The 20,792-nt window shown below is 39.8% G+C and overlaps 2 protein-coding genes across 4 annotated transcripts; one reads left to right on the plus strand and one right to left on the minus strand.

Moving 5' to 3' along the window:
• The first annotated feature begins 255 nt into the window (after positions 1-255).
• gcfc2 (GC-rich sequence DNA-binding factor 2) lies at positions 256-11,070 on the plus strand. Of its 3 annotated transcripts, none has more exons than XM_034886532.1 (18): positions 256-677; positions 977-1,078; positions 2,056-2,262; positions 2,761-3,009; positions 3,196-3,296; positions 3,584-3,726; positions 4,185-4,368; positions 4,833-4,956; positions 5,102-5,135; positions 5,770-5,867; positions 6,089-6,288; positions 7,005-7,149; positions 7,609-7,730; positions 8,331-8,407; positions 9,994-10,060; positions 10,158-10,304; positions 10,404-10,540; positions 10,754-11,070. In XM_034886532.1, exons 1-18 carry the CDS (start codon positions 356-358, stop codon positions 10,884-10,886), a joined length of 2,592 nt encoding a protein of 863 aa, XP_034742423.1. In that variant the 5' UTR covers positions 256-355; the 3' UTR covers positions 10,887-11,070. The 3 variants fall into 3 exon arrangements, with proteins under 3 accessions (XP_034742423.1, XP_034742502.1, XP_034742330.1); XM_034886611.1 differs by having other exon boundaries at positions 2,062-2,262; positions 2,758-3,009; XM_034886439.1 differs by having other exon boundaries at positions 257-677; positions 2,758-3,009.
• Positions 11,071-13,524: 2,454 nt separating this feature from the next.
• LOC117944668 (saccharopine dehydrogenase-like oxidoreductase) lies at positions 13,525-20,688 on the minus strand. The gene is made up of 12 exons (XM_034871710.1): positions 20,403-20,688; positions 19,490-19,602; positions 17,386-17,466; positions 16,739-16,868; positions 16,520-16,569; positions 16,204-16,334; positions 15,549-15,666; positions 14,872-14,991; positions 14,672-14,728; positions 14,418-14,529; positions 14,114-14,195; positions 13,525-13,645 (listed from the first exon to the last, which is right to left on the minus strand). Exons 1-12 carry the CDS (start codon positions 20,599-20,601, stop codon positions 13,555-13,557), a joined length of 1,284 nt encoding a protein of 427 aa, XP_034727601.1. The 5' UTR covers positions 20,602-20,688; the 3' UTR covers positions 13,525-13,554.
• Between the last annotated feature and the right edge of the window lie 104 nt (positions 20,689-20,792).

Raw genomic sequence — 20,792 nt, forward strand, 5'->3', positions numbered from 1 at the left:
ACTATAAGTCCCGGTGAGGATGGCCTACTTTATGGAAATAAAATGTATTTCTATGGGCCTAACTTGTTAATAGTAAGGTCAGGTTTGGGCCTATATTACAGTTTACTTCCGTATGATAATGCCGTTAAAAAAATATGAATAATTTACAATTAAATGAAAGTTGCATGCGTTTACTACAATTTGGTTAGCCCAAACATACAAACAAACAAACGACATAACCCGTAGTGCATTGCGGCTGCCTTACGTTACGTTTTCGACTCTGTCGAGCATTTTCTGACGTGACGTACCACGTTTCAGAATACAAACCGATACAAACCTGTACAACATCCATGGTTGAGTTACTAGTTTAGCGAAAATGTTCAACAAAAAGCCCCGGAGGAACTTTCGGCGGAGAAAAGGTAACTCCAGTGACGAGGAGGATGATCAGGAGAATAGAGGAGATCGAGAAGAAAGTGAGAAAGCTCCACCTGCGGTGAATAAACCGTCCAAACTGGCCCAGGGCCGCGGTATTACTTGCAGCTCCAAGCGGGAACCCACGCCTCCCAAGCCGGACAGCAGTGACGGAGAAGACGATGAGACGCTGGAAGTTACCGAAGAAAGAGAAGAGAGGAATAAAGACAGTGATGGGTTTAAGACAAAAACAAACGCCATCCTCAGTTTCTCTGACGACAAAGAAGGTAATGTTAGGTGTCAATATGGCGTTCTGAAGTCAATATTTTCAAAGATGGATCCCAGCCACACACATTTAATAACGTTAACAACGTTAATGTTAAAGTTACTCAACGAGAAGTGGTAATAAACGTTAGAGCAACATATGAATCAAAAGAAAGATTAAATATTTGGGCCTGGAATTGCCAGCAGGAATGAGGATTGGTGTTGTATTAACAAGATTAAAAATAATATAGATGTAACGCTATATCAAGTCAAAATGGAAGTTTTTGATCATGGAACTCTGATTTTGTTTTTACTGTTTTAACTGAAGAACCATCATTTAAACTGAAGAGGTCCTCTGATAAAGCTGTACTGTTCCAAGTAAGAAGGAAGGAGGCTTCACCTGCCAAGACCAACCAAAGCACAGGTGGGTACCTGACTGGTTTATGTTAGACACATTTGTGACCCTCATGACACACTAGCAGATCACTGATAGATGTTGTATTACCTACACAAATCTAAATTAAAATACATTATACATATACTAAATACATGTCAGGAGCCAGATTATTAAGTAAACCTACCAAGTGTGGTGGAATTTCCAGCTTATTCATTTCCATGTTATTTATGTTGAGAAAATGATACCCAGATGTCATTCAGGTCAGTGTTCAACATAGCCTCAGAACTCAGGCAGAGGAGTAGTTGGAGACAAAGCTGTCTTCATTGGAAGACAGGAGACGTAGCAGCTGTATGATAAGACAGTACTGCTCATCCTGCCAAGGCCATAGAGAAAGTAGACCAAAAACACATTTAGTCTGTGCTGAGATATGTGGGCGCTTGTAAAGTTTACTTGGAAGGTTCAGCTAAACTCCTCCAGCATGAGATTTATACACCTTCAGGAACACAGGAACTTTAGAGAGTCGGGACAGCACGACACAATAACACATCGTAGTTAGACTGTACTGCCTGCCTAAATTCTTTCCTCAATTGAGTGTTCAATAAATGCTTCTGTGTAATTCATCAAGGAATGAACGAATCTTCTTCACCTATGTGAAATGAGTTGTGTTGCTCCTAAGTTTTTCCCTAAAACCTAGCTTACAGTAATGCAGTCCATGCAATTATATACATTTAGGCAGACTTTTGATTTGAGGAAATGGGTGGGTGAGCATATCAGCAGAAACAAAGAAGATTTGGTCTAGTGTACACATTTTTGTTTTCAAAACTCTTTACCTGTTGAAAAGGTTTCAGGAGTGTTAGCCTGCAATATTGCCATGTCTTTATGATTGAAGTAGTATTCAAGATTTCCATCCTATTTCACCAGTTATCTAGACAATAATAAGATAATGTTTGCCAACACCATTGTACTTTGAAATTCGTGGTATGTCTCTCTCTTATCTCTCCCAGTCCCAGCAGGTGGAGGTGTCCCAGCATGTGCTTCTCCCAGGCAAGAATATGACAGTCTGGCTTCACCATGTGCTCTGCACCATAATAATGATGATAATGATGACGACGAAAATGGCAATGATGATGACAATAACAGTGATGAAGGTGATGCCAGGTCTCCCTCAGCTAGCTCAGCCTCAGACTCCAGCCGCTCTGCTACTAAACCGGGTATGTGTTTTTGTGGGAGTGTACTGTATGTGTGTATGCTGGCAAGAAAAACTGTTTTAAATGTGTTTTAAATCCACAGATGGTTGTTGGTGTGTGCATGATAAAGGTTTTAGAAAAGACAAAGGCAATATACAGTGTGTGGAGGCTACAGGTTCTAGTACATTGTTCATTTGGGCTGCATTTTATGGAGAAGTGCTTGTAGACAGTGTGTGTAATAAACAAGTTACAATTGTGATATAAGATGTGATAAGACTTAATAATGTTATGCACAGAAATGCTCAAAGCGATAAAAAAAAAATCTGCTCAGATGTTAGGGAGTAGTAAAGGTCCCATGGCATGAGAATTTCACTTTATGAGGTTTTTAACATTAATATGAGTTCCCCAAGCCTTGCTTTGGTCCCCCAGTGGCTAGGTGGATTTGTGTTTGTCTGCCATACATGATGTCCCCTGTGTATATATACCTGCATTCATTTATCTGTTGGTTTGTCTTTACAGTAGTTATCCCTAATGCTGAAGAGATCAAGGCAGCCAGGTGGCAGCGCCGCGCCACCCGAGCCCGGAAAGAATTCCTTTCCCTGGATAGAGATGGCCACAGTTCCGCGGGTAGCACCCCAGATCACTACAGCAGGGAGGATGAAGAAGACAGAGTGGATGATGATGATGATGATGAGGCAGATGATCATGAGAGAAGAATCGAGTTTGCACCAAGACTGAAGAGCATTAGAGAGAGGATTGCCGAGAAACTTGGTACAAGAGGCAGGGAGAAATGATTGTATTAGTGATATTTTGCTAAACATGGAATTGGCACAAGTAAACGAATATGGTCTGTTTAAAAATAATAATATGATCATCTGGCTGCATGAAAAGCTCTGCTTGTCTTGCGCCAAATTGTGGGCATATGATGTGTACTTTTTGTCTGTTTCTGTAATCTAGGAGAGAGTGATGGAAGTCTCTCAGGAACTGATGGAGAAGAGCAGGAACTTTGGGAGGAGACACAAATTGAGAAGGGAGTCAAGAGACGGCCAGGAGATCAGGTAGGAAGAGAGGCAGCAATCTTACTCCCCCCCCCCCCCTTATTTCCCTTACATATTCTTCTATTCTTTTTCCTGTATGTTTTTCTGTCTCTTTCAAGTGTCCTTTTTCTATGTCTCACTCTTTCTGTATTGAACTCCCATTTAGTGTAAATGTGGATGCTCCGGAATGGCAGAATAGTCTCTTTTTTTTTTTTTTTTTCTCAAGACTCAAGGCTTCCATCAGTGTAACTACTCCTTTTAGTACTGCAGCTTTGTCATCCTTCATCCTCGTTTTTTCTTCCCTTCAGAGCCCATCTGGCAGTGATTCCAGCAGCTACAGCAGCAGCAGGAGAGACCGACGACGACAACACAAGAGATCAACAGGGGTCAGATCCCTAAAGACTCTTCCTCCCATCAGTGTTTCAATGATCAAGAAGAGGATTACAGCAAAGTAAGTATCCTCCTCTACATCATCAATTTGACAGGGTTATGTATGTATTCTTTTCTACTAATATGGGCTAACTGTAGCACAGCCCAAAGCCCAAAGCAAGTGTCTTTGCTAGTTTAAGACCAACACAGTTGTCAATTTCTCATTCACTAGGATAAGCGTGTGTCTGACAGGGTAGAGGGTATGGCATCACAATGGTGACTCTCCATCGGGATGCTGGTCAACCATCACAATGGATGATGATATTGTCCATCGGCACAATCCTATTTGATATAATAGCGATGAAATTCATGATTCAAATACTGGTCTGACATGTTGTGATGTTTATATAATTTGTCCTAGTACATTTTGAAATGATTCCCCATTGCCAAACAGTACATGTGTTGCAATCAAGCATATACCTGTGTATTACTTACTTTACTCTACATCTCGTTCTAATTTTTATCTCTGTCACTCTCAAGACTAGACTCCTTGAAGGAGGTGCACAGAGCACGGCAGGCAGAGTTGAGGAGGATGGAGGGCGATGTTGAGAGTGCTAAAACCTCTGCGGAAACTCTGGAGGAAAGTTCATCAGAGAGCCAGCTGAAGTTTTACAGGGCTATGACCCTCTTTATCCACAACCTGGTGGAATGTCTACGAGAGAAGGTCAGAAATGAGTAAATGTGTTCCCTAAATGTTCGCTGTTAACTGTCGCACAAAAGCAAATATGTGAAATAATGAATAAAGGTAATAGAACCTAGAATTGTGCCTTTCTAAGATGATGAAAGTTCAACAAATAGCAGGTTGTCTGTTAACTAAAACTGCAACCTTCTGTGAGAGCTGGTTGGCTGGCTTCAGCTTTTTCTAGCCAAGTTCTGGATGATGGAATGGTTGTCATATTGTGATCATTGTGTGTATTAATACCACATGTAATGATGAAAACGGAAGATTTTACATAAAACACGTCTTTGTGTTTTAATCTCTCTTTCCATTTAAAGCTATCTGTCATAATAATCAACAGTAACAGCTTGTCTGGAATAATGTTAGATCTACTACTGCGCAATAATGTAAAACTAATAAACAGACAGATGGTGATCATTTGCTGACTGAGGATAATTTGTTGATTGCAGATTGTTGAGATCAACTCACTGGAATTGGATTTGCACTCTCTGCTGTCCGGCCAGATGGACGCGCTGTTAGCACAGAGACGACAAAGGACCAAGGAACAGGCTGACCGCCTGCAGCAGCTCAGCTGTGAGTAGCATCTGTGTGTCCATGTGTCTTAAATGTGCATTTGTGTATCCGTAGAGTATGTCGCAGAATAGTCTCCGGAAGAAATATTGAATAATAACTGGATTTTTTTTGTTTTTTGTTCATGCTTTTTTTTTAAATGGCACAGATGGAACCTCAGCCAGTGGAACAGAAAGTCAAGGGTGAGTGTATACAAATATCTGTGAAGACTACTTCTAAGGTGCATGGAGAAGGCAAAGAAATCTATAGAGATCAAAACTTCAGCAAAAGATGTAGTACATAGAATAACTCTAGAACGTGTGGCCTTCATCAGGGTCATCATGAAACACATTACAAACCCCATTTAAATAGAGTAGGTATGGACGCCCAGATGGCTCAGTTGGTAGAGTGGGCGCCCGTAAACAGAGGTTTACTCCTCGACGCAGTGGACCTGGGTTTGACTCCGACCTGCGGCCCTTTGCTGCATCTCATTCCCCCTCTCTCTCTCCTTTCATTTCTGCAGCTGTCCTAAAATAAAGGCTGAAAATGCCCAATAAAATAATCTTTAAAAAATGAGATAAAAAATATGAAAGAGAAGCAATCTTATAAATGCGCACACATAACAGGGAATAGTGCACCTACAAATGTGATAGATAGGTGAAGATAACAATTCCCAAATATTTTCTTTGGTTTCTTTTTTTTTTCTTTACATAAACAAGATTGCTGTAATAATAAATAAGAAAGGTTTACAAAATAAGAGGGATGCTCAAGGTGATATAGGTGCTAGACTGTAATCTTACACATATGTGTGTATTATATTTGTCTGAAATGTTGCAGTGAGGCCAACTCTGCTGTTAAAGCTGAAGAGGATTTGGATATACCTGAAGACACACAGCCCTCAGCAGAAGAGGAGGAGCAGGTGCAGAAGAAGATAGGTGAGGAGAAGGATAAGTGTGATACAGTAATATTTTGCCAGGCTAGAAGACAAGTCTGTACAAAACTGAAGCTCTCTCTTTTCTCCTCTTCTTTTTAATCTTTCTTTAATGTTTAATGACAAAATTTGCAGAATATCCTTAGATGAGGGAAACAGAAGTTCAGGTTAAACAAAGTGATCCCTTGGTTGTTTTTGTCTGACTCTCTTTCCTTCCCTCTCCAGCTGATATCCTGTTGAGGTCCCAGACAGTGTTTTCTGACGTCCAGGACGATTTTAGCGATGTTAAGAAGATTCTGTCCCATTTTGAAGAATGGAGAGGATCTTACTCTGACTCTTACCACAGTGCCTACATCTCTCTGTGTCTGCCCAAGTTGTTGAACCCCATCATAAGACATCAGCTACTGGCGTGGAACCCACTTAAGGTACACACGGACACAAATACAGAGGCCCAATACCCAAAGTCCGGACTTTGGTGCTTGTTGTCGCAAAATTTGTAAGAGCTTGTCCCACTGTGGAATTTCAAAGGGCGTAAGGGTTTGAAAACACACTTATCGAGCCCTTTGTGTGAGTCTGCAAGGATGCTGACTTCACTAAAGGGAATTACCCTCAGTTCAAAGCGGTGTGGCGTTTACCGCAAGGCCATAGAGAAATCCGGAAACTACAAAGGTAAACGACAGCACAACAAACAACAGTGGAACGGACCTGTTGTCCAGCTTGTAAAACAAGAATTTGAAAATTTGAAATCAGCCAGCCGCCTCCTGTGCCTTGGCTGTGTAGAAAGCAACAAACCTAAAATGAAAATACCCAAACCAGCAAATGTCAGCAACATCTTTGTTATTAAACATCACCAAGGTAACCTGTGAACTCGTGAAGTGATGTCCCAATCCCATTTATACCTATCTGAGCCCATGTGGCCTCACACACTCACTCACTTAGCACCTGAGATCAATTAAGTCTGTGAGTCTTTTGTCCGTTGTCCTCAGGGCTCACTTCGGGATTGGGCCAGAGACTTGCTCCTACACACACACACACACACACACACACACACACACATACACACACACACACACACATACATACACAGATGCCATAACACAACTTATGACATTTTGTGTCCAATGTAATTTGTGTGTTTCAGGACAATATTGGTGACTTTGAAAACCTACCGTGGTTCACAGCAGTGGAGACCTTTTGTCATGGTCATGGCCATGAGGAGCTCGAGCACACAGACAGACAGACACTGTCTAATATCATTGAAAAGACCGTCCTACCCAAAATACAAGGTAACATTCAAACAGTTATACCTATCCACCACTCATAAAATGAGCATAGGTGAAATGTGGTCAAATGCAAGGGAGAGCGTATAGTATTTGGGAAAGGCCGTTTAAAGTTCCTTGGAGCTAAAACAACTTAATTCAGGTCAAAATGTCACTTTGGTCCCTGTTTGACAAAGTTTAACAATAAGTCTGGACAGGATTTCCTAGAGGGAGAAAATATTTTTTACTAGTTGCTGTACATGTTCCTTATTTCTAAGAAGTAAGTCAAGTTTATTCATATAGCACTTTTCAGATAAAAAATCACAAAGTGCTTTACAATTAAGGGAAATACAAAAAAAGACATAAGAATACAGTGTCTCTCTTCCACTGCATGTTCCAGTAATGGGGCTTCTCTATAATGTTTAAGACTACAGCTGTGTCCATGTTACAGAAAGATCACCTTTCTTTTGCTCTGTCTTTGTTTAGCCTATGTGGAGCTGGTGTGGGATCCCATGTCCCGCCATCAGTCCGTCTGTCTATCCGATGTTTGTCACCGACTGAAGGAGGACTATTCCATCTTTGAAGGAGAGCAGAGTAAACCGGTCAAGGTAGAGCCAACACTTACACGTAGTTAATACAGAATTTAACCCGCATTGTCATTTAGGCCTATTTTTAACATTTAACATTTGCACTAGGGCGCTGGGTGCCGTACAATTGCATTATTTATGAATAGTCAGCTACTAACAAAATTTACAGAGTGTCTTTCAGAATGTTACACTTTGTTGGTGGCAGACTTTATTTCTTTAAATTTTAGTTATTTTTTTAAGTTTCCTCTTTCTGTGTGTGTGTGTGTGTGTGTGTGTGTGTGTGTGTGTGTGTGTGTGTGTGTGTGTGTGTGTGTGTGTGTGTGTGTGTGTGTGTGTGTGTGTGTGTGTGTGTGTGTGTGTGTGTGTGTGTGTGTGTGTGTGTGTGTGTGTGTGGGGGGGATCAGGGTTGTTGTTTGTATAGTTGTATTGTGAAATCTTGAGAAATAAAGTTACAAAAAAATGTTGCACCAAAGCAATACGTCCCAACTGATTTTTAGAAACCCTAATATCTGAAAAATAAATAAGACATGAAAAACATTAACATTCAATATGTATGAATTACAATGATGTGCATGTCAGTGTCATGTTTGTGTTAACAATGTGTATTTATCTCTCATGCAGGCATTGAAAGAGGCTGTGATCTGCAGACTGAGAAGCTGTGTAGATGAAGATGTCTTCATCCCTCTTTACCCCAAAGAGTCAGTTTCTTTTCCTGCTGCTTTCAGTTTAAACTAGTGCTGTCAAACAATTAAGATATTTAATCATGATTAATTGCATTAATGTCATAGTTAACTCGTAATTAATTGCATAATCTCACATTTTTAAATATTCTAAATATCCCTTGATTTCTTTTTGGCCCATTATTTTTTTTTCTCATTTTAATGCTCTTATCAACATGGAAAAGTGGATTGGCTTGCTTTGTGCAAATGTTTTTTTTTTTTTTTATTGAAAACAACATTGGTATATAGCCTCCTGTAATGTTCAATTTCAAACGTAAAATTCTCACTTGGAGCAGTCATTCACACTTGGCACAAATAATCTCTCACATAGTGTAACACTGTCCATCAATAAAGGGATGAAAAAAATACTTTGAAGGGACGGAAAATTAGCATTAGCTATGTGCTTGGCCATCTAGTGGTATTTTAGACTGGACGTGCTGCGATGATCGTTCAACGACAAAACCATTTGGCAACTTTTAGAAAGTAAACTTTAAATTCAGAATCTGATTGGCATCCATTTCGTTGTCTCACGCTCGCCAGCTACTCAAAATGTAACATTCCTACTATTTGGCCGGCTTGCAAGCCCAAACAAGTGTGTGTGTCTAGCTAGATTCGGTATGGTGTTGTAGTTTTTCTAACGTTACTAGCTGTTGCAACAGCATGTGAAAAAAAACTAAAACGTTTGCTAGGTCAAAAAGAACGTAAATCTCGCAATAAAAAAAATTGCCAATGTTAAAATGGGTTTGGATTAATGCCGTTAATAACATGTTTAACTGACAGCAGTGGTTTAAACATTAAGTGATTATTTTATTCCATGATTCCCATCCAGGGGTAATTGTCCCTCGGGTATTTCTGCTGCTGCCATGGGGTATGTGGAAAGATTGTAGAGCAGCTCAACTAACTGAAATTACGATTTGACTAAAAGACCATCAGCTGTAACACCTCTTGGATGTTTCAGTTATGCAAGAGTAGTAGGAAACTAGTTAACAAGTAAGCACAGAAGTTTAAACAGGTACTTGGCTAAAAGTAAAGAGTAACTGGTAGAAAAAAGTCGGCCTACTGAATAAACAGCTAAAAGTTGTGGATAAACAGATCAACCATTCAGCAATCCAAATATTGACAGTTCAATAAGTGTAAAAAGAACAATATCTACTATTATATGATGAATAGTGTTAAACATTTGGAACATACACTGGGAATCGATAAAAACGTTGGTGAGTTCATCTGATAGGGCTGTGGGGGCACTTGAGACCAAAAAGGTTGGCAACCACTGACTTACAAAGAGAAAGCAGGTATGACATCACCCATTCTCTAACCAGTAGCCCATACTCTTATAACACTTTCTTTCTGGGTTTCACCAAAGAAGTCTCTTCTGTTCCCAGCATACAGTACAGACTAAAATATGACAAGTTTTTGCTTTATCAAAAAATAAAAAAACAAATTGTTGATTAATAACTATTAAATTTAATGTATTGTTTAAAGGTCGGGTCAATCAAAATGGTGTCAAATTTCTTCGTTATGTTCTATAGTATTTTCAATCTATTTATGGTTTGTTTTCTCACCAGGTTCCTAGAAGACAGGTCGTGTCCTCAGTGTCGCTTCAGAGATCAACAGTTCTGGACAGCTGTAAAAGTACTGCTCTCTAACAAATACTTTTTTTAAAACACTACATTCTTTGTCTCTTCAAGTGGGAACTTACATTCAGTAATCATTGTTGTGTTTATATTAGCTACTAGGTAACATGGGAAAATGGGATCTGCTGCTTCCCGAGTTTGTATTAAAGGAACTGATGTTGGACAAACTGCTGAACCGATACTTGATGATCACCATGTGCAGTCAGACACTGGACAACAATGCTGTCCATGCATGCAGAAAGGTGTTTAAATCTTTAACTTTTTTTTAATGTGTAATGTGTATATTTTTTGGTGTCAACGCATTCTTTATGCTTAACCTCACACTGTCTCTCTTTCTCCAGATAGCAGAAAGTCTGCCGCTTTCTTGGTTCAAAGGAGAGAATGCCTGTTTGCCTCAGCTCCAGAATTTCAGAAACCACCTAGTTCAGAAAGTTCATACCATCTGCAAACAGCAGCCTCGTGAAGATCCAAACACTAGGTAATAAAACAGCACGTGTTAGCATAAGTAAGTTTTGAGAATTACTGTCAGGTCAACTTAGTCAAAGTGAGATGGAAAAAAAGAAAGAAAAAATACTCTTGTCTTAATAATGATCACTTAATGTATCTGAATAAATTCCTGGCGATATCATGACTTCTCTTCATACATTTGTAACAACACTAATCCACTCTTGTATGTCCCTGTGTACTGTAGGTCTTCTGTGGTGGAAATGCTACAGATTTTGAGTAGAATCAGGTGCAATGACTCCATCATGGCGATAGCAGAGAAATACCACTATGAAGATGTCATCTACTCTCACCAACTGCTGAACCAAGATACTGCATGAACAAACGCTGTGGAGTGGATGGTGGATCAAACGTAGTACACTGTCATTTTAAAAGCAAGTCAAACTAGGAGAGTAACTGAGTGGCCGCTGCCTTGTGGACTAGATCAAATATGGGAGGAGCCATGAGGGCAATTGAAGGATAGCATAATGGTGCTTTTGTGGTGGCGCTTAAATCATGGGCCAAGAAAGATCGGTTACAAATTACTAAGGGAAGATGGCAAGAAAAACTGTTTCCTGCTATTTTTAGTCATAAACCATTTGCTGTCTGTTTTGTACATGAGATTGTATTTTTATGAATAAATTGAGTTAAAATATCTAGTTTTTAGATTATACTTTCTTTTATGTCAAACATTATGTCTTAGATGACTTGTGAATACTCATCTCACTTTGAATTTTTTTTTACTTTTACATACAAGTCAAATGGTTATACCAGTTGTCACCATGGAAACTAGCTATTTTTGGTCAAGAAAAAGCAGTACAAACCAGTATCTTATTTAGGCCAACTCTAATGGTATAGTCAGAGACAAGGTGGTGGTTTTTTGCATCAAATAATAGGATATCTCTTATAAAACACACAAGCACCTTATGCACAACAGCAAAGACATTTCTAGTGACATGGGTGGAGGCTTGTTTTCAACTGCATTTCGCCCCAGATTGAGGTTTTTCCATCACCAAATGCAAAGTCAGAGCTGACGTCTAACAGACGATTGGTTAGGGGAATTATTGTACATCTACCAGAAGTTTTAACAGTACTTCTGAAGAAAATCAATGTAAACAGTTACCTTATGAAGGATAAAAAAGTGGATCACTGCAACCTAAGGTTCCAACCAGATACAGCTCTGGAACACCGGCCCGCAAAACCCACACCAGAAGCCATGAGTACGCCAACAGGGTAGCAAGGCCATCAACAACATGTGCTGGTAGTCCTAAACAGTTAATTATCTTACAAACAGCCAGGCTTAGGAGAAAGTTTCCTGAAGCCAACACCTCTTTGGCTGCATGACGGGGCGGCTGTGGCTCAGTGGTAGAGCGGTTGCCTGCCAATTGGAAGGATGGTGGTTCAATCCTTGGCCCTGCAGTCCCATGTCAAAGTGTCCTTGGGCAAGACACTGAACCCCAAGTTGCCCCCAATGCTGGCGGCGCCTTAAATAGCTGCGGCCCGGAGGTCTCTCTAAAAACTGCATTTCGTTGCATTGTACCTGTACATGTGTAGTGACAAGTCACTAAGCAGTAAATGCATTATGTGCATGGCTGACAGGTTTCCATTAATCAGTGAAAGAAATACACATTACTTTTTTCTATTTGAATTGGTTTTATTTATGAGGCCCATACAACAAAGCACAGCAAAACATGCACATAATGCTTAACAAGAAAAACAAGGACTGAAGTCAACATTGTCAATTGTGGGGGGGGGGGGGGGGGAAACAATTCCAGTCCACAGGAGCAACAAACTTCTTCAAAAAACACACGCTTGTTAACAAAACAGCAGAGAGGATCGCTTCAGTCACATGGAGTAACTCACACAGTTTTGTGCAAGAAAAACTGGATGCATTTTCTTACGAGGCTATAGGTGAATTGCAACAATCAGCTACAAAGAAAAGATTCAAGACAGTAGGATGATTAAGTGATAGTCAAACTATTAACTGTCAAAAACAAAGCCATCCAAATTTAAGCTAACCGGCCAAGGACAGCAAACATGTAAGTACACGTGCACACACACACTAAGCTACTGTATGTCACAAGGACAACACTTATAAAGATTGTAGAAATTCTTACAGTTATAGCTGACCATTTTTTTTTTTTAAATAGGTTGCTACATTTGTATCATGGATTTCAAATTGTTTCACTAATCCTCAATCCTGTCAGGGGGTAATATTGTCCAGGATCATTACATGCATTACTATGAATCTATCAGCCTGCGATACGGTTGCCATTTAATAACCAAGGGTCGTCAAGAGAACGTGCGATTTGTTGTCTCGCTATCCATTGCTATGTAAGTAATTACAACATACACGGCATCACGAAGGTGTGCTAGTGTCATTACTACATGGTTCATTTCTGTGCAAAATTCCACCAACCCTTCTTTGGTATGAAAAGAGTGCATTCTACACATTTTCTCTCTCTCTCTCTCTCTCTCTCTCTCCATGGCCTGATAGAGCAATTTGATAGAGAGAGACTTTTATAAACTATTTCTGTCCAACTAGGTACAAATATGATTTACAATTATATAAAGTGAATCAATCAAAATTCTTCTTTCATTAGCAAGAATTAGGTTAATGAAGGCCATGTTAAACCCATTTACACTTAACTGGTTTTACAGTCCTTGGCTGGGAAAGTCTGCTGCAGATGTGCCATTAATCTAACAAGCAGAAGGTTAATAGTACACATGGACTATTTTAGACCCTTTTAGGGAGGCTCATGCCCTCAATAGTAAATTCAAGCAGAAGGGAGACAAGCACGTTTCTGAACAAATTACAAAGATAAATTCAAAAAGTACAATCAAAAAGGGTGTTAGAACACAATATGAAAGAGCACGTCATCTCTAGTCAAGGATCTTGGAATGAAACAGCGCTCATCAAAATAGGAAGCTTCACGGTTGTTATAATGCATATTAATGAGTAAGTGCTGAGAAAAACCTGGAGTACGGCATCAGGTAGGGGGTTAAACTTTAGACGACTGAGAATTGGATGCCATGTTTGTTGAGGCGGTCCGTCAGTGTGGTTTTTGCAAAAGCAGCTCCTGGAGTATAAACTCCTCCCCTGGAAATGAAGGATAAAAGTTAATGTTTCATACCCACGTCTCAGTGATTTTATCACGTGACTGAGAACTTTTACACGGTTATTTTATTTCAAAGTACCACAATCTTCTGTTTTTAGTCGATTAAAATAAACCACATAAAAACACGTTAAATTGCCAATAGGTTTTGATTATCAATCACCCAATTCCTGGGGGATTTAGGGTAAGTGTCAGTTTACATGGACATGGAGTTTACAACTTGTGGACTGGACCGGATCCATTTAAATAATCTAAATGTGGGGCCCAGCTATCAAGTCCCCCATTGGCTCATTTGGGATAATTGTACCAATAAATAGAGATTGGCTTTGCAGGAGCAAAGAAATTGTGGAAAGTGACAAAATATGTTAAAGTTCATGTTGGTCAATATTTGAATTTGTGTGTAAAGTCCTTTCCAGGTCAGGCAGTAGATTTGAGTTGTGATTTTAACTCACGTCTTGGGCAAGGCTGCGGGTTCATTGAGGATTGTTAGAGCAGCCTGTACCATGGCGATGGGCGTGGCCACATATCCACATTCTAAGTAATACAGAAAAGACAATTAAACAGCCATTAGACACAGTGAGGAAGACTTTGAACACGCCAGACTGGGTACTGGGTCCCTGGGTTAATTTGTCTAGTTACCCGGCCTGGATAGAAACAGGTATTGAATACAACTAACATGGTTGATTACTTGAGAGCAGTTTTCACGTTTTGACGTGAGGTTACAAAACCTTGCATTATACTAGGATTCTTAGTTACCTGGTCCCTGCACCAGTGTGCGGATCTTGGCATTAGGTTTTCCCTGGGAGGGGTCCTGTCCCTCTGTGTAGCCCACTCCATAGAAAGCAAACTGGAAGGATGAAGCCTCCATCTAATACACACATAGATACAGAACATCTTCTTCTTAGCATACCTTACTACCTAAACTAAATGGATTTCTTTTTGGCAATTGCATGAACACAACCAACACAGAGTGTAGCAACCTCTAATTTTTTGTTCAGTCGGCACTTTACCTGCTTTCTAGTTGGTCCAGCCTTGGAGAAGAGTCCAAAGGAGAAGAACTCTGGGTGCTGAGTGGTGGGTACAAAACAACAGACAGAGATAAGTCCCTGAACATTTCACCCTGACTTCTTTGTTTCACTAATAGGTAGATTATTCTGTTATAGTCAGCTGTGAAATGTGAATTGAACCATGTCATGCAATGTTCGTTTACCTTGATGAGTAGGTTGCGTCCAAAACTGAACTTTACCAAGAACCAGAACATCATGCCAGCAAACATCAGCTTGATAATGTTGCTAATACCTCCTATTCCTGCATACGCTCCATACTGAACCTAAAGTTAACAATCATTTTAATAATTATTTTGATGCTGGACAAACATAGCAGAGGCAATAATATATATGTGGCTGCATCCATGTTGGTGTCATCTTAATCTGCATACAGCACTGTTGAAGAGTTCAAGGATACCGTAATTAACCTCATAAGTAAGAATTAATAAACACATTATAAAAATATGGGTGAGGCTGATTTTCTTGACTTATGGTTACACCCTCAAAATTGGAGAGGGACATAAACCATCAAATGATTGTTGTCAAAAGATCTAAATGTTTGTCTAGCAGGTTTGTCACTAGACGCAGCTTTTCCAGATAAACATGTTTACTGGATAGGAAAATCCTGACACAGCCCAGTTAAACCAGCTTTGTCCCAAAAGCTTAATTCAGAATTGGTCCCATCTGTGGTACTAGGACATATTATTAGAGACACTGCTACAGTCTCCATGATACTTCTCTACAAGAACTCTATTAACAATTGCTTTTACAAGATAATCATTACAAATGCAAATGAACACAAAAGGAGTGCTAATAGAAAACACTGAAATTAAAGACTGACCGGTTTGGCCTGATACTCGTCCACCAGGAAGCGCTGAGTTCTCTTCACAACCGAGGGATCGGAGCCCATGAACGGCACCGTGTACTGCTGGATCTCATTACTGAAGAACAAAGTTCCCCTACAAATACACAAACAAAGAAATACATGCTAAGAAAACATTTGATAATGTGTGGGGCAACCTGTAATATATGGCTCTTGTTTATATTGAAGGATTGTGGGATTTAACCCTGGGACAAAATGTTTACCCTGTACCAAACACATGTCCAAATGTGTGCACCGTTCTCAGCAGACCAATATTACTGTCTGTTACCATTTGATCACATATACATTATATCGTATCAGCCTTCATGCCAACTGATAAGTAACAAGAAATTGTAACCAAAACACCAAAGAGATGTTTGAGGTAGTTTAGAAAAAGTGTTGCCACTACATGGTTTTAAAGATGCTTTATTCCTAACAGGACCCCAATGTAAGAGATGAGAGAAAAAATCCAGTCCTCGTTTCTGTGAAAAAGTATGTTCCAATCCTTATCTCAACATGGTTAGCAAATCAACAAGGTATATGGCTTTGATATTGCCATTAATTAAAAGTACAGAATGTGAATTCATTTAATTTTAAAAAAAAAGAGCTAAAAGGCCTTTTTTACTTTACATACCTGCGTCTAAGCTTAGATCCAACAGTAGGGAGAGGTTTGTGATTAAACTTCCTCCTGAGACTCTGGAGCTTCTGGCTGTCAGAAAAACCGTAGATGGCTGACTGCCACGTGCCATCATGGATACATCCGCCCTGATAGAGGAAGATTAGAAGGTACACAGCAAATGTGGAGGAAAAAGGAAAAACAAGACACATTTGAGATAAGGAGACAAATATATATATATGAAATACCACACACATATAAGAAATGAGTGTTCAGAAATGGGGAAGACAAGCTGGCCCACTGCTTGGACTTATGGGAAATTAGTGGTACATACATCCTCTCCTGAGCCGATAGTCAGGAAGCTCTCCACTGCAGTCAGCGTACCTGCAGTCAGCGGACATGGACACACACAGGTCAGAGGCTAATATGGCATTGTAAATAATCATTAATAGTAACAGAAAGAAAGTGAGTAGAACAACCATTGCATATCAGTGTGGGGGTTCATATTCATATAATGTATTGGTGTGTTTTGTGCATGTCATCGAGTGCATACCCTTGAACTGGTCCCTGGTGTAGAGGACTCCCATATCCGCAGGTATGGAGTCAAATCCACAGCTCCCTATGACGTAAACACCTTTGTCAGCTGCCTGGCTGTTGTAGTTCAACTGCATGCTCTCCAGAAACTGGATACAGCCAGACAGAAACACATTTAAAACAGAAATACACCTTAAGTTAGGCTGTCAGAGTGCCGACCGAGGGAATTCCACCGCCCGTGAGGGAAAACCGCTGTCATGCAGCCAAGTTAGAGATTATGTCATCCAACAGGCTATAGCATGAAACACAGCACATCTGACAACATGCAGGTAGCGATAGAGGATTTCAATTCTTACTTAGCAATTTGACTGAATAGTGTATAGCATTTCATCTATACTTTGAGTTTTTAATGTATTTTATATATGTTTGAGTTAAGAGGAAAACAGGGTCTTTGAGACAGGAATACATGGTGAAGAAGGGATAGGAGGGCAAAATTCTGACAGCTTTACTTAAAATGCATTATCAAATTAGAAGCATCTATTGTGTTCCTTAGTGTAATATTTGAGGCAAACAAAAGGAAAGGACAAAAAACATTAAACACAGGACAACACAGGTTTAATTATAAGGCAGCTACTGCCCTGTAGCAACACAGCACTGTGGGCATACCTGAGGCTCCCCACTAATGTCAATATGATGGGCTCCATTCTCCACACAGGCTTTGACCATTGGCTCGCCATAGAACCTGTACTATACATACACAGAGATAGATTACATAAGATTAGACTTTCTTCATCCCACAGCGGGGAAATTTGCTTATTACAGAAGCAGCCTTTTCTACAATAAGAGAAAAAACAAACAAATACACAAGTAAACACAAAACAAGCAAACAGCAGACAGTGAGCAGAAAATATGGCTGAATGTAAGTGAGATCAAATAAAAGGTTTCGTAAAATGCGGTTGCAATGGTAAAGAAAAACAATATTCCAGTGTAAATGAGTGACGTTAAATTAAATTAAATATGTAATTAAAATAGCTAAATAATGCATGCACAAATTAATGCATGCAAATTAATGCATGCACCATTAGAATTCCTCCATCTTCCAATGGACGATTCCCAAATCACACAAATACGCACGCACGAGAAATTGCACTTCTTTTCAATCTTCTTTTTGATTAGTAAAAGAGTAAAACTCGATCAGACTGCGTCGACTTATATGACGAGGTTTATTCAACACAAATCTGATATCAGAGAAGCAATTTATCCAGCATGCATTAACAACGTCAGACCAAGATCTTAAAAGACATTTTACTAAATCTTAGCTTAAATATCTATAATGTCCTGGGTAACCATGTCATAAAACGGTCAAAACCCATTTCTTCTGTTGCAAATCACCCAGGCAACTGGACATCACAAGGTCTTTCATGCTTATTAATAAATAACATTTCTTAATACTTTCTTTTTTCTACCACAAACTGCCAGTGTCTATATGCTCACCATATCCCCCCAGATCTGGAGTCACACAGGCGCCCCAATGTTACCAGTGCAGCAACAAGCTGCAGAATCCTACCCTGGAAATCCAGAGTTCTCGCAGGAGCACAATTTGAATTTGCTCAGCGAGTTACTGTGGCATCGAGTAATATTGCTCATAAACAATATCCTTGTAGCCGAGCTGCACCAATTACATTGTTGTATCTGATATAGATGAGCCAGAGACGAGCTAAACAGATGACAACGGTTTAATCTACCAGCTAGCTCCGCTGGCAGCTAAGCGTATGGGGCTCTGGATTCATCACCCCATGTGTTGTTGTGATTGGTTGTAGTGTTATCCAATTGCATACGGTTTTCAAATGCATGCTTGGTGCCGCCTCTGGAGATGGGCAACTTACATTACTCGATGCCAGACCCTTAATCTTTCGAATTTGGGTCTGGATTTCCAGGCTAGCAGAATCCAGCTCTCAAGGCAAATCCTGTTCTCCTTGTTCATTGTGCTGTTATGTATTTCAGATACACAGTGCATGTTTAATATGAGTCAAGTGATTCTCTTATAAATCGGCTTTTTGTTTGTGGCCTTTAATAGTAATCTTCATTTGATTTTGGATACACGGCTGACTTATATTTGGTTATATTGAACAAACCAACTGGCCGAGAGAGGTACATTCTTCCCATGTGAAACTCCTTATTCCTGTTCCTTCAAGAATATCATGCAAGATAAGTTATTTACAGAATACTACGTAGTCTTTCACCTTGGTAATACCAGACTTATTACATTTGTACAAATACAGGAAAAGTTGAGTGGCTTTGTATTGTCGAACTAAAAACACTGAAACTTAAAAAAAAAAAGACAAGATGGTCCATCTTCAACTGTGTGCCTCTATTTCAACCCAGTTCGCAAGGTGCTGCTGTGTGCAACAGTGACAGTTACTGCACTGGAAGAAACTAAATGATGTATAGGATGCAAAGCAGTGCTGGAAACCTACTTTTCATTCTGACTTTAACACAATACGACTTATTGTGTGCTGTAAGTCAGTAGCCTCCTTTGTGTAAATGAAGGCTGCTCTGTCTATATGTGTGTGTGTGTGTGTGTGTGTGTGTATGTATGTATGTATGTGTGTGTGTGAGAGCGAGAGCGAGGGAGAGAGCGAGAGCGAGAGCATGTTGAGCTACACTGATGCCATGCTATAGTTCACGAGTATCATGAGATGGAGCAGGTTTTCTGTGTTAAAGACAAGTAATCATAGGTGCACACATTTCTTTGAAATTATCTACTTACAGGCCCCACACAGTTAAGAACAACCACAGCCTGTTTGCACATGGCTGCCAGGGAGTCTGGTTCTTCTACATCTGCCACAATGATGTCCACCTCTGACCTCAGCTCGGGCTTACCTGCAGACAGACAGACAGACAGACAGACAGATCAGTCTTCACAGTTCACATAATTAAAATATTTATGATTCCCAGGTGCGTGTATGCGAGTACTGTATATCTGTGTAAAAGAGGAACAACACATAGACTAAGAGAGCAATAATAATGTATGTTGGATGACACTTCTTTATGTGCTACACATAAGTGGACTAAAGAGGAAAGAATTTGCAAAACCTAGACTATATAAGCGTCTTTAAATGTGCAAATAACTTTTTGGGGGTTGTGGGATAAAAGATTGATTGACTGCACTAGTGAACTTGACAGATTGTGTGTGCTGACATCAGAGGGGATTGTACATGGGAAACAAATGAAGATACATCCTTGTAGACAGACAATTTTAACTAATTTAATAATGTAAAAGATTGATTGAATAATTATTGTTGGTGCATTATTAATTGCAACCCTTAATAATAATATAATCATAATAATACTTTTATCATATTCATCTTTAATAATAATAGCTTAAACTAAGTGGTTAACATTTTTTGCAACCTCATTTGCACTTTAGAGTTCCCCGTCAGAGTTTAGGATCAAAGTCACGTAAACTAATCACTGCCAGCGATCAAAAGATTAGTCATCCTGAATCGGAGTTATGCAATTTCCCCTGGCCTAAGAAATAGCTACAATATTCTTGAAAAAATCAGAATAAACATGCAGCTTGGCTCACTAACGAAGATATACTTGCATGACACTAAGTCAATTAAACAGATTAATTGAGAAGCTATCCCTGTGGCAGCTAATGGGATTATTCAGATACATACTGAGGACTCCGGCGGCCTGCTCCAGAACTTTTTCCAGCTTCTGCTTGCTCCGGCCCGCCACGGCCCACTTCAAGTTCCCTTTCGGACCCTCGGACACGGTCCGGGCCACCTCCTCCACCACAAACTGTCCCGTAAACCCAGAGGCTCCGAAGATAACCATGTGGTATGGCCTACTAGATGATGTTTCAACACGCGCCATAGTGACTGCAAATTAGGTATACGATACCTTCACCTCACAGACTGACAGTGGCTGCGTGCAGTTTTGACAGCGCTTTTGTATCTACTTCCGTAGCAGCATCATGCTAATATGCTAACAGATATTTTTAAAAAGCCGTAGTTTTTAACAGTTAACACTTAACAATTAAATATAAATACGTTTCGTTAAATGTG

Source organism: Etheostoma cragini, chromosome 1 (genome assembly GCF_013103735.1).
Source record: "Etheostoma cragini isolate CJK2018 chromosome 1, CSU_Ecrag_1.0, whole genome shotgun sequence".
Taxonomy (NCBI): domain Eukaryota; kingdom Metazoa; phylum Chordata; class Actinopteri; order Perciformes; family Percidae; genus Etheostoma; species Etheostoma cragini.